This window comes from Cheilinus undulatus, linkage group 5 (assembly GCF_018320785.1).
Source record: "Cheilinus undulatus linkage group 5, ASM1832078v1, whole genome shotgun sequence".
NCBI lineage: Eukaryota > Metazoa > Chordata > Actinopteri > Labriformes > Labridae > Cheilinus > Cheilinus undulatus.
The window spans coordinates 31,803,890-31,817,902 of NC_054869.1; the positions used below are offsets into that span (position 1 = coordinate 31,803,890).

Sequence of the window (14,013 nt, forward strand, 5' to 3'; positions counted from 1 at the left end):
CACCTGTAATGTCATCAAACAGCCTTAAGACAGTTTGTCTATGATGATTTGAGATCAACACAGAGTCTCAAAATGTAAATATTTTCTTCTGTTTATTGTCTTCTTTCCTCACTTTATACCTGATTTAACTTTGTGACTTGAGTGCAGGACATTTATGTATAGTAAATGTTTGTTGAAGTCCAACAAGCCTGACTTAGTCTCTCATTAGCAGGTGATCTATATTTTTCAGTTTACAGTAAATCAAGCAACATTTATATCCCCTTGTATCATTTTAAACTTGAACAATTGGTATTGTGAAAAACCCTGAGGGGTCAGTCAAAGGAAAACAATTGATGGCTTATGCAGACACTTGTTTTAGCTTCTCCCTGTTTGATAATGTTTAAATGAAGAGAAGGGATCTGGCACAGACATAGTTTGGTATTTTAAATATATTTGCGCTGGATGTACTGCTTTTGCTTAAACATCTAATATTGCTCTTGTGCATATTTCCTTTTGAACCTTTCTTTGGGAGCTTCTTTGGACACTCTGGTTCATTGTGTATTATGTAATATAGAGACATGTATCATCAGCATGTGTTTACAGTGTGTAATTACCCATAGAGGGTGAGGATAAAAGCTCCGCACTGCACTTTACCCAGCCTGTTCCTCCCTATGCTTAGGTGAAACTGTGTCGCCATATTTTGTAGCTCCTTTGTCCTGAACCATACCATTAAGTTGTCATTATGCTTGTATTTGTGTTCAGAAATAACTCAAAGTTGCTTGAACATTCCCAAAATAGATAAAACAACACGTTTCCATTTTGCCCAGTCTCTTGTGCTGTTTCAGTTCTCTGAATCTTAAGTGAAGTTTTTCTAGAAGGCCTCAGTCAGGGTCATTCTGCTGAATGTACGTTTGGCTAAAGATCCAAGGTATTTGCATCCAATGATAGGAAAGGACACACAAAACAAAGAAAGAAACGCATCAACAGTGAACACTTTCTGGTAACACTGAGACACTTTATTGGTAATCAAGTTCCATCTCATTTCCAGAGTGAGATGAAGTGCATTTGTCTGACCTATAAGAACAGCAGTGCAATAAATAAAACTGAATCTACAGAACGTTAAAGGAGATAAAAGACAACATAACAGCAGTTCAACATTAAAACTCTCAAAGTTTTAGCAATAAATAATTACACTAAATAAATTACATTCTAACAAGTTCAGGACAGTTTTTTTTAATACAAAGCATCTACTAAAGCAGTCGATTACTTCTTCCTCAGCTCTTTGGACTCCTTTTGTCTATGTTGTCTTTGGATCCTACAGCTCGCTGAAAAAACATGAAGAGAAATCAAATGTCAGTTATTATGCAAAAACACAAAAGTATGAAGGAAAACTTCTGGATGTTCAAATAACATGCTTGCTGAAATAAAAATCAAGCCATCATGCAGCTGTTATGCAGCCATTCTGAAATAGTTGTAAAGATGTGGGTGCTGCGTGGTAAAAGCAGCAGCCACAGACACGGACCCTTTAAAGTATTATCAAGACTTTAATATATAAAAATATATTAACTAATAAAGACTAAAGAGCACCAGTAGTTAAATTTTAAGTCGGTATACTCAAAGATAATTTTATTATATGCTCTAACAATAATGACGTAAGGCTTTACAATGAGCCACACATGCTTTGAAACACTGACACTGCACAACATGCGTGCTATGAGAATGCTGCAAGGCCACATTGTTTGTCTCAAGGAAAAATATTTCCATTTGGAGTCTGGATGCTTGTGTGCGTGTGATGCTCAGTGAGATCTGACCACATGTAAGTAGGGCGATTAAGCTCTTACAACAAGGTCATCACGTGCGCAGTCAGTGTGTCAGTACTGTTACTTTGCGGACACACAGGTGAATGTGTACAGTGTGGTTTTTCTCTACGCTGGTATGCAGTGTTGAGGTGGGATGGGCTGAGGCAATCTCTGGTTAATCCAAGCTAATTCCTGTTAGTAGAAATTCCTCATAATGTGATGCAACTTGCTTCATGCAATAACAACAGCAAGCGTACAGGCTTTTCTACAGCTCTCTGAGCCCACTCCTTCCTGTTTGGCTTAACACTCACGTGAGTAGAGTCCAGTAACAGACCCCCGTGAGTTAAGCAAGTTTTTTAGGGGTGTTACATCAAATACATCCAAATACATGACACTGGAAATATAACAATGCCTGATTGCATGTTGGTCTGACAGCATTAGGTAAAGATTAGGATAAGTGCCCATTAACCCCAACCCTTCTTTGTTACTGTTTTTCATACGGTTTACCTCTATATTCAAGGTCTACTCCTAGTTTCCACGTACGTATCTTTACAGATGTGATTCAAACCATTCAAGCCTATGGGAATCTTTTGTGAGACACCCTGTGAAACTCCTTTCCTTTGTAATATTCTCACCAGAATGTCCCGTGAGTGCACGGGAAAAAAATGGAATTTTGCAGTAGATTTTGGAGAGTGTATGGCAGTGTGCTAGCTTAGCATATAAGCTGCTAACTAGCTAACAGGGCTGTGACGAGTCATGTGTTCATCAGCCTGATGTTTAATACTGCATGACTGATCTGCCAATACTTAGTGTAGTGAGATTGCCTTGGCAGTTTTAAAATATCAACACATTTTAGTAAAGAGAGGTAGAAGGCATTATTACACAAAAACAGGTTTGTTAACATGCAAGTGAACATTTGAATGGCTGGTAAGGATAAAGCACTAACATTGTTGTGTATTTGTGAACACAAGTAGGTCAAAACCTCAGAAACACCTACCTTAATGTAACCTGATGCCCTCACACCACAACGTCAGCCATGGGCTTCTGTAACTTCTCCTGCTCAGACCCAGTTCCTAGATAGGATGCCAGGAAGTTCTTATGTGACCTGTAACTATAAAAGCCATTCAATATGAGATATATAAAAGACAAGGGAAACACTTGTGATTATCAGATGAGAGCAATAAAGTGGTTTAGAGACAGGATCGCAGGATTTGTTTCATGGCTTTAGTCTCATCAAATTAAACTTGACACGGGATTTGTTGAGTTTTGGCAGAAATCTCTATGGAGTACCATCCATATACGACAGTGATTATTCAAATTAAATCTGTTGTAACGTTACTTTTCTGTTTTGATGTGAATTCAACTTGGCAGTACAGTAAGTTTCGCTCTCACAGTAATTAGTTCTACTTTTGCTTACTGTGGCTGTAAAGTTTAATTACAGTGCTGCAGGCTATTGGACTATTGACTTTGTCCTACATTCCAACAAAAGCTGAGATTTAGTTATGTACTGATAAGGAATTGTAATTATACAGCTAGAGCCTTTACCGTTACAGCAACTTAAAGATTCTGGTTCACAAAAAAAACATTAATTTAACAGAATGGCAAAGTAGAAGATCAGTTTATGATGAAGCAAGGAATGAGAAGCTTAAGCTGTAAAAGTTTTTTCAATCATAAAAAATGTTGGTGAGAAGTACTGCTGTATTATGGGTGTGTCGGGGTGTGATACCGTACTTTTCGGTGTGTGGTGTGTTTGAAAGCTGTGAAGTGTGTCCGGGCAGGATGTGTGAATAGTAAGGTGTGTTGTGTCTGAATTTGCTAAGGAGTGGAGGGTTTTCCTCATACTTGTTTTCTTAAACCTATAATAATCTTCCCAACACCAGTCTGAATGAATAAAGAATGGTAAGAGGGATTTCAGACAAAACACCAGCATTAAAGGTCACATATTTTACCCTTTTAAGACAAGTTTATATTGGTCTCAGAGGTCCCCAAAACATGTCTGGGAAGCTTGTTGCTGAAAACAACACTCCAATAAAGGATATTTGCATGTCTAAAATACCCCTCTGTTTCAGCCATGCTCAGAACCAGCTGTTTCTGTGTCTGTAAATGTTAATGAGTTGTCTGACTCCACCCCTCTCAGGAAATGGATGCTGCTCTCCTGATCCTACTCTCAGCTGCCAGCTGAGAGCAGGATCCTCCCCACATGACATCATGAGGGGAAATCTGAGAATGGCCTGTTTTAGCACACATTTTCTGAAAGGTGGAGAAAGGGGGGATTTTTCTGATTCTTAACTAAAGTTAAAGTCTTGTAAGATTAAAGTCTTGTCTATAATAGATTCAGCTGTAGTGAAATGACTAAGAAGTACAGAGCTTTTTTTTTAAGTACAAATGCTTTGAAATCATTTTTTTCCACTTTGTTTGCAAACTTACTGCGCACAGGTCATGAGCAGGATGGCCAAGCAGCTGATGACGGACAGGACGACAGCGATGATCACTAAGACCGTCTGCACCAGCTCCGTGTTGGTTTGATCCGAGTAGGAAGTGGCCCCCAGTGCCTGGATCTCGCAGCGCTCACCATCGTAACCCTTCATGCATCTGCAAGAGTAAAGAAAAGTGTGCTGAAAATGTTGTAATTCATTGTATTTTTAACCATAAAGCTCATATCAACACTCAGGATAAACAACTGACATCATACTCACATGCACACAGGCTCCTGCAGACCCTCTATGTGCTTGCAGTAACCATGAATACAGTAGCCCAGGTGGGTGGAGGTGCAGGGGTCCTCTGTGGTGCTGTGAGTGAGCGGGTGAGTCGATGTATGTCCGTTTGTGAAGAATGTGTGTTCAGGGTTGAAAGGAGTCGTGCCTCTGCTCCTCTGCTTGTTCCTCTTGCCTTTGCCTCTTCTTTTCCTCTTGTCATCTTTACCAGGATGTACGTCTGTGAAACGAAGAAATGCAAGTGTTACCTAAGTATTTTGTAGAAATTAAAGCTACTGTAGGAGTTTTGAGTTGGCTATGAATTAGACTTAGATTAATGCTGATGCCTTTTTGTGACCTAGAGAAGCAAACAGGACCATGCGCTCTCCGAGTGCTTTTCTAGTTATTTCTGTGTTTTTATTTTTAATGACTGAGACCACTGTAGGCCGGATTCAGACATGTGCCACCCAGGTACATGGGGCGCGCCTTAAACCACTAGGCCATCTGCACCCCAGGGAAAACATTTTTAAGCCAAACTTGTTCATCAGTCACAGATGCACTCAAAACATGTAAATGTAACAATCAGGATTCTTCAGAAACAGTGTAGTTCCTCTGTTAACAGCATAAATGTAAAAGAATCACCTTTTAAAATTTTGTTAGAAAGATAAGAGTTATGAAGAAGAGAGCTTGTTTTAGTAATCGTACCAGAAAGGCTGAAATTTTCGTTGTCTCCTCCAGACAGTTCTACATCCAGCTCATCATCGTAGCTCATCGAATTCGGGAGGCCCTCGCCGGAGGCAGGACCCCCAGTCCCACCAGCTAGTGCAGTGGTGAACGTGGCCTCAGATCCCTGAGCACCAAGAGCGCTGTAGACTACTGTGAGAACAAGACAGAAAAAAGAAGTGAGATCACAGAAACTATTACGAGACAGTTGTTTTAATCTTTTAAATAAGAGGAAGGCTACATCCCTACCCCACACTGTAAAACCAAACAAGTCAAAACTGCTCAAAATTTTGGTTGAAACTGATTACATCAAAGTTTTCAAGTAGTGGAAAAAGACTTTTTTGAGTAGTCATTACTTATACAATTATGTTAAGTTAACTTGACTTTTATAAGTGAACTGCAATGTGAAAACTTTCCTTTTAATTAAAAATGAATTTAAATCCAACCCAAAACACGTTTAAGTACTTTTTCATAAAGCTACGTGGTCTTCATCTGCTGTAATTTCCCCTTTATTTCTGTCACATACTTTCATTTTTGAATGTTTATGTCACTCAGATCAATGTAAGGGACAACAAGTGACTGATCGAAAAGTGCACACTAAACCAAAAAGTCCTCTTCCATCATGTTCAGTGTAATATCCACTGTAGATTATAGTTGCTTCATACAGGTGGGCTTCTTTAACTGAGTCAGTAACTTCACACATGGTGCGAAAGTGTCAAATGTCCAAAGGCATTCTGGGAAAACTCTGCAGATTAAGAAATGATTGTCAAATAAATTGAGTAAAACACAAAAAAACACTTAGAATGATTAAGTCCTGTGAACTTAGAACTAAAAATGTGTTTATTCAACTCAACTCATGTCATTCAAGAGTCCATCTAAGTACTACCAGGTGATGAGTTCAATGCAAAAATTGACATTTTTAAATTTGTTTTTATCTTTCAACCTACTTCTTTTACAACAGTTACCCTTAAATTTATTTTTCCCTCTTTATTGTACTTACAAGGCAAAAACACAATGTTTAAATGTCATTTTGCTGTTTCTCTCTGTCTTTTGTCATGTTACATCTTTGTTAGTTTTCATTTTGTAGTATTGAGCACTTTTGAGGTTGTATTCTTTATATGTAAAACTAATAAGAAATAGTTAATAAAAACAAGAAGCACTCAGGTTCAGGATTAGTTGCAATAGTTTTACTTTGTCTGTTGGAGAACTTGATGTAGTTTGCTCTGGTAAAGCTAGAAAGTGAACAAGATCCAACAGAAAAACTGCACTGATCTAGTAGTTTCTTGAGTGGATATGCCTTTGCATTGATGGAAAACCTCCAATAGTAGTCTTACTCTGCTTACTAAACCCAAACTTGCTTTGTCGCCTTTTCATGCCATTTAATTTAGCAACCCTGTCCCATTTCACATCTGACTCATCCTAAAACATTAAGCACAATTGATGGCTTTAAAATAGCCCGATGCAGCATGAACACTGAAACCAGTACAACCAGACCCGTGCTGTACTTGAACGCAGAGTTCTCGCAACACAAAACCTGATGAATGAGCCTCAATAAAAGAAGTATTTCAAATATGTTTGGCCCTTTGGAGTGTCTGGTTCATCTGTCCCATGAATGAACTGGTAATAATGATGTCTAATGATAGATTTTAATAGCCAGAGGAGCTTTAATCCTGACATTGAATGTTTTTCTCTGAAGCAACTCAAAATCTTTCAACAAGTCCTCACCTGCAGAGGCAATTTCTTCTTCCTTCACCCCCTTTCCTGATCCACATACCTTTTAAGATTTCTCCTCTCTCCCTGCCACTGACTGACACTCCCCATACACTTAAAGTTTGAGTACAAGTCCAGACTTACCCAAGCACAGGAGACAGGTGAGGACGAGAGCGTTCATATCCCAGGAAGACGGAGTTTTGTGTAGGACAGTCTTGTGCTGTAAGGCCGTGAGAGTTCTTGTTTGTCCGCTGCTGATAGAAGTTGCTCTCTTAACCTCGGCTGGGTGCAGCTTTTATAGCCCAGCGCCAGCCTCTCCAAGGAAAAGGAAGGGTGTGTGTATCTGTGACACCGGATGAAATGTGTGTGTGTGTTTTGGTGTTTGTGTGTGTAAACTTGAGCACATTCACATTCTGGGAGAAGTAAGAGGGATTCGTGTAATAAAGGTGTGTGCGTATGTGTAGAGCTTATGTGTGCGTGTGTATGTCTAATGATTAATCTGCCCCGGGCTATACTTTTCACACCTAATGTGCCTACGGGCCTCTGTACAAGTTTGAAACAGTTTGATGAATTCTGACTTGTTTCTCAATGACGTTAAAGCAGACATTAAACTTTTGTTCCTGATCCTTGAAGTGTTATTGCTTTCTTTATTTGGACTTAAAACACAATAAATAGAGCAACAACACATTAAGAAGTCATTCAAACACAAACTTAGTTAAACTTAGACACTCACTACAGTGCTGCCAGATTAAAAACTCTATTGTCACATCTTCAGTAACAAAAAAAAAAAAAAATCACATTTTTATTGCTGTAAATTATTTTGTTTTCAAGGTGTCACATGACAATTTAGAGCAATAAAGAAAAAGAGATGTAAGACCTGGTAACAATGACTGTGTAATAAACTCCAGGCAGGAGTCCAGGCTGCACTTTACTCAAGGTGCAAATTCAGTCGAACTTTCAGGACCATAAAAAAATCATAAAGCATGTTTCTATGACTGTGTTTGTTGATAACATTTTTATTTACTGAAGCAAAAATGAGAGGGACAGATGTACTTATAATATAAACTCAAATGATCAAAAATTACAAACAATGATATTATGAAAAAATACTTTCTACCCCAGCAGAGTTCTTACTTACCTGGGTCAGCTTGATCAGTGGTGGAGTTAGTCCTCTCTCAGGTGAAAGGCCAAGAGTTGTTGCTGAAGTCACTTAGGGAAGACTGAACCCCAAACTGCATGTTGCTGCCAGCAAGTAGAATAGTAGTTGGAGACCCCGTTTATACCTCAACTTCACACAGGTTAACATACATTTCAGGCATGTGGATACTAACTAGTAAGTCTTACCTTTGTGTGGATGTACCTAAATGTGTACTTAGGACAATTTAATATCAGATAGCTCAGACTGCATACAGAGGTGGTCTATAGCTTTGTTTCCATTACAGTTTTTGCAAAATCAAAGCAATATTTCTAATATTCTGACTAAGTACAATTGTGCTTTGAATGTGTTTCCATTGAAGGGAGTCGTGGGCATGAGCCTCACAATTCTTGTAAAATCTCATCTCGTGAGACTTTGCTGCAAGAAAGATGGACACTCAAAACCTGTTGCATGTTGGTACGGTTATGATTACATCTACAGCAGTTGCCTTGACAATTTTGAACAAAAGACGAAGGCAAGGGATAATAGTTCAGAGGCAAAGTCCGTGTGTACGGCAAAGGCCACATTTAAGTATGATGTTAGGAAAAATCTCAGTCTTCTCTTCTGTCCAAACCGGTCCATAGTCGTTTAACGATCTCTATTCAATGGCACTGCACCGGTCCACACGCACCGCCCATGGAAATACGGAAAAAGTGTTTTCATTGCACTTTTGCGATATATTTCTACATTGAAATCTCTGAAAAACCCCTTCACGAGAGCGTAAAAACTTTTTAAAGACATTTGAGAGGTTTTTCAAATTCTGGTGTTTCCATTACCAGTTTTTTAAAATTGTGTTATTTAGATTTTGTACATTTCTAAGGGTAATGGAAATGCAGATAATGATGCCTTAATTTGATGCCTATGATCTGTGGTAACAAAATAACAGCACAGCTTTATTTATGTTTGTCCAACCTTGCTCGTAGTGATTGAAATCCAGGCCTTTTTTTTAGAGATCAGGATTATTTGGCCCAGCTCAGTAATAAGAGACTGTCTCCCAAACAGCTCTTCATTTGATACCATTTTGCCTTTTTAACATCTTTAAAAGATTAACTAAAAAAAAAAGAAAAAAGAAAACTACCTCTCCAACAGAAGCTGGCTCCTGTTATCCAAAAAGTGGCTCTTAGAACTGGCTCAAGTGGCTCCCTTAAAACTTTTCTTCTGAAATAAGTTGTCACCCAAATCTAACCATAACCTTACAAAGCACATAGATTGGCCAGACTCCATGTCTGTCATCAGGCTACCAGCAGGGTTAAGATGTCCTGGAGGCTGATAGCAAAGGCTGCCACCAGTGTAGAATCAGCTCAGATGTAGATAAAGTATAGCAGTAGTTTTATCAGCACTGGACCACGTTTCTTTATTAAAGAGCAAATAACAGCACTGAACACTTTTCATAACGAAAAAGATGTTTACACTATTCAGCATGAGTTTGCTAGAGTTACAGGGGGTTGTAGTTTGGGTTGGTATGACTGCTGGTAAAGCGATTAGTTCAGATATAGACAGAGCTGCAGTTTTATCAGAACAAGACCACATTTCTTTATAAAACAAAAGCAAAGAGACATTAGAAACACCTTTGAAATGTTATTTCTGATGTGACCATATATGTAATCGTAATTAAAACCTGTCACATACACTCACCGGCCACTTTATTAGGTACACCTTGATAGTACCGAGTTGGACTCCCTTTTGCCTTCAAAACTACTTTAATTCTTCATGGTATAGTTTCAACAAAGTATTGGAAACATTCCTCTGAGATTTTGGTCCATATTGACATGATACTTTCACGCAGTTTCTGCAAATTTGTCGGCTGCACATCCATGATGCTAATCTCCCGTTCCACCACTTCACAAAGGCGCTCTATTGGATTGAGATCTGGTGACTGTGGAGGCCATTGGACTCATTCTCAAGTTCAGAAGCCAGTTTGAGATGATTTGAGCTTTGTAACATGGTGCATTATCCTGCTGGAAGTAACCATCAGAAGATGGGTACACTGTAGTTATAAAGAGAAGGACATGGTGAACAACAATACTCAGATAGGCTGTGGCATTTAAATGAGTCTCAGCTGGTACTAAGAGGCCCAAAGTGTGCCAAGAAAATATCCCCTACACCATTACACCACCACCACCAGCCTGAACCGCTGATACAAGGCAGGATAGATCCATTCTTTCATATTGTTAAAGCCAAATTCTGACCCTACCATTTGAAAGTTGCAGCTGAAATCAAGAATCATCAGACCACGTAATGTTTTTCAAATCTTCTATTGTCCAATGTTGGAGGGCATGTGCGAATTGTAGCCTCAGTTTCCTGTTCTTAGCTGACAGGAGAGGCACCCAGTGTGGTCTTCTGCTGCAGTAGCCCATCTGCTTCAAGGTTCAACGTGTTTTTAGAAATGGTATTCTGCATACACTGTTTACAACAAGGGGCTATTTGGGTTACTGTTGCCTTTCTATCATCACTTTCTATCATCTCCTCTGACCTCTGACATCAACGAGGCATTTTTATCTACACGAATGCCGCTCACTGGATATTTTTCCTTCTTTGGACCGTTCTCTGTAAATCCTAGAGATGGTTTGTGTGAAAATCCCATTAATCAGAAGTTTCTGAAAGGCTCAGACCAGCCCTTCTGGCACCAACAACCATGTCACATTCAAAGCCACTTAAATTCTTATTCTTCCCCATTCTGATGCTCGGTTTGAGCTTCAGCAAGTCCTCTTGACCATGTCTAAATGCCCAAATACATTGAGCTGCTGCCAGTATACTGAGACCAGATATTGAGAAGTAGATATGGGTTAGCAAAGTTAGATCATGAACAAAGAGATGGAAAATACACCTCTGCATTATTTGTAAAACGAAAAAGAATCCACTTTTAATCCTGTTTTTACAGCAATAAAGTTGTGTTTGTAATATTCCCTTTATCATTCATAGTTACATCAGGCTGACTGTGTTTGAACTCTCGTGCCCTGTGTTACTATTTCTGTCTTCTTTAGTGCGAGGAGCTCTTAAGGCTTGGGTGGGGATGCTGCAGAGGAGGGTGTGTTGGGTATGTTGTTGTGTCTGTACACAGAGGCTATCCCAGGGTTCGTGCTGCGGTGGAATCCCATAGAAACCTGCAAGGAATGCAGGGAACTCCTCCATGTCATTCCTCGACCCGAAACTCCAGACACGTTTTGTTTAGAACAGCTGAGGAATTACTTTGTTTGGATTACATGTAGTGGCATTGTTAAAAAGGTAATATGAACGTGTGGAAAGTCTGACAGCAGCCTGGAAAGAAGCACCACACAACATGAAAACTTGAAGAAACAAATACAGTCATCTCTATTTAGACTTTTACAAAGCAATTAACAGTAGCTATGACAATTAAGCTGCCAATTCTATTAAAATTAGTGTTTGTTTTCCATTTCTATGTACAACCTAAGGCTTTTAGAGTGCACACCTTCAACTACAGAATAATAGAAGTCAAAATATTTACCTACTTTTGTCTAGTTTCTGGTTTAGTCATCCAGTTTGTAAGAAAAACTGAATCATTTGCATGTCATACCCTCCTAAATGTGACGATTTCTGCTTGTCTTTGTCATTTTTAAATGAAGGGTATTAGGTTGTTTATTGATGGTTGGACGGAAAAAGAATTTGAAAACATAATTTAGACTTCTTAAAACTTTCATTTGTCTTTTTTTTTATTTTAATCAAATCAAATTATGGCTTGCAAGGGTATTTATTGTACTACAGACAAATTTTTCATTTTTATTCTCATTAATCTGCACTCATTACCCAATCATGACAAACTGAAAACTGAATTTTAGATTTTTCTTGCAAATTTGTTTAAAAAACAAAAAAACAAAACAAAACAAAAAAACCCTGAAATATCACATTGACTTAAAAACACTTGAAATCTTGCTCAGGTTCCTTCCATTTCTCTGGATCGTTGCCGAGATGTTTCTACACCTTGTCTGAATTAAATTGATTGGACATAATTTGGAAAGACACACACCTTTCTATGGAAGGCCTCACAGCTGACAATGCATATAAGAGCAACAACCAAGCTTTAAAGTCAAAGGAACTGCCTGCAGAGCTCAGAGACAGGATTGTTGCAAGGCACAGATCTCGGGATAGCTACAAGAACATTACTTTGCACTGAAAGTTCCCAAAAGCACTTTGGCCTCCGTAGTTCTCAAATGGAAGAAGTTTGGCACAACAATTCTCCCAAGAGCTGGTCCCCCGACAACACTGAGTCTTTAGGGTTCTGGAGCCTAATCCTATCCCTCTTTGGGTTTTCCTTAGTTTGTGGTGAATTGAATTTGAATTTATCCCCCTCAGTAAATCTTCTGATTTAAAAAAATCAGCTGTTGTGAAAAACAGCCACTTAGCTTTACCTCTGACAGCGAGTGGGAAATAAACGTCATTCAGTATGTCATTCTGGCTCCGGCTTGGATGATGAACATCACTTCCTGCCTCACCGTCAAGGTCATAGAGGTCTGCAGCCAGATCCTCTTGCACCAATCTGGGTCATTGTGAACTTGGGAACTTTAAGTGTCCATCCATCCATCTTCTTCCGCTTATCTGAGATCGGGTCGCGGGGGCAGCAGCCTAAGCAGGGAAGCCCAGACTTCCCTCTCCCTGGCCACTTCATCCAGCTCTTCCCAGGGGATCCCAAGGCGTTCCCAGGCCAGCCGAGGGACATAGTCTCTCCAGTGTGTCCTGGGTCTTCCCCGGGGCCTCCTCCCAGTGGGACTTGCCCAGAACACCTCACCAGGGAGGCGTCCAGGAGGCATCCGGACTAGATGCCCAAGCCACCTCATCTGGCTCCTCTCAACGTGGAGGAGCAGCGGCTCTACTCCGAGTCTCTCCCTGATGACCGAGCTTCTCACCCTATCTCTAAGGGAGAGCCCAGACACACAACGGAGGAAATTCATTTCAGCTGCCTGTATCCGTGATCTCGTTCTTTCGGTCACTACCCACCGCTCGTGACCATAGGTGAGGGTGGGAACATAGATCGACCGGTAAATCGAGAGCTTCGCCTTTCGACTCAGCTCTTTCTTCACCATGACAGACCGATGCAGAGACCGCATCACTGCTGACGCTGCACCGATCCGCCTGTCGATCTCCCGCTCCATTCTTCCCTCACTCGTGAACAAGACCCCGAGATACTTGAACTCCTCCACTTGGGGCAGGATCTCATTCCCAACCTGGAGAGGGCATTCCACCCTTATCCGACTGAGGACCATGGTCTCAGATTTGGAGGTGCTGATTGAGAGGGGTTGGAACTTTAAGTGTGACATGCATTTTTTGTAGCCTTCCCCAGATCTGTGCCTTGCAACAAAGCTTTGTTCTGGTTGATTTCTTACCTTGTGTGAAGTCAAAAAGATTGCTACAGGTTGATTTGAAGTGAGGCTGCAGAAGTGTTTGTCAGTGATAAATGTTTCAGCCAAACGAGACGCCAGTCAGCATGGACCCTTGAAGATGAGGCCAGATGGAGTGTCATCTTGAAGACCTTACCTCTACACCTTATAGAGAGACTTCTCAGGGCTTTACATTCCTGTCAGCAGGGCACTTTGTTTAACTTTGACATATCATGCTTTATCTCTAAATTTGTCAGATGTAGCATCTGGTCTACATGCCACCTGACAACTGTATTACATGTAAGCAGGTGTTTTGAGTTCCCTTTAATTTGGTCATCCAGCTTGTTCTAAATTTGTTCAGTATCTTAATTTAGCATGTAAATCATGTTAACAGCTTGTAAAAAGAAGTAGCAAGAAATGCAGCTGAGGCAGGTCCAGTGTTTTTATTCTATCACAATGATAGATGGTTGAATCGCAAAGCTATGACAGTTATCAAGATGTTGGCACAGTTTTATCTCTGCTTGTATTGTTGGCAATCTAACAGCTGAATTTGAATCATACTGTGATGTTGAATCGTACAA

At 39.9% G+C, this 14,013-nt stretch overlaps 1 protein-coding gene across 1 annotated transcript; it reads right to left on the reverse strand.

Annotated features, from left to right (window-relative positions):
- Positions 1-1,113: 1,113 nt before the first annotated feature.
- On the reverse strand, positions 1,114-7,151 carry areg (amphiregulin). Its single transcript, XM_041788528.1, has 6 exons — positions 7,049-7,151; positions 5,177-5,347; positions 4,475-4,712; positions 4,206-4,370; positions 2,776-2,889; positions 1,114-1,304 (listed from the first exon to the last, which is right to left on the reverse strand). The coding sequence occupies exons 1-5, from the start codon at positions 7,083-7,085 to the stop codon at positions 2,796-2,798; spliced, it is 705 nt and encodes a 234-aa protein (XP_041644462.1). The 5' UTR covers positions 7,086-7,151; the 3' UTR covers positions 1,114-1,304; positions 2,776-2,795.
- Between the last annotated feature and the right edge of the window lie 6,862 nt (positions 7,152-14,013).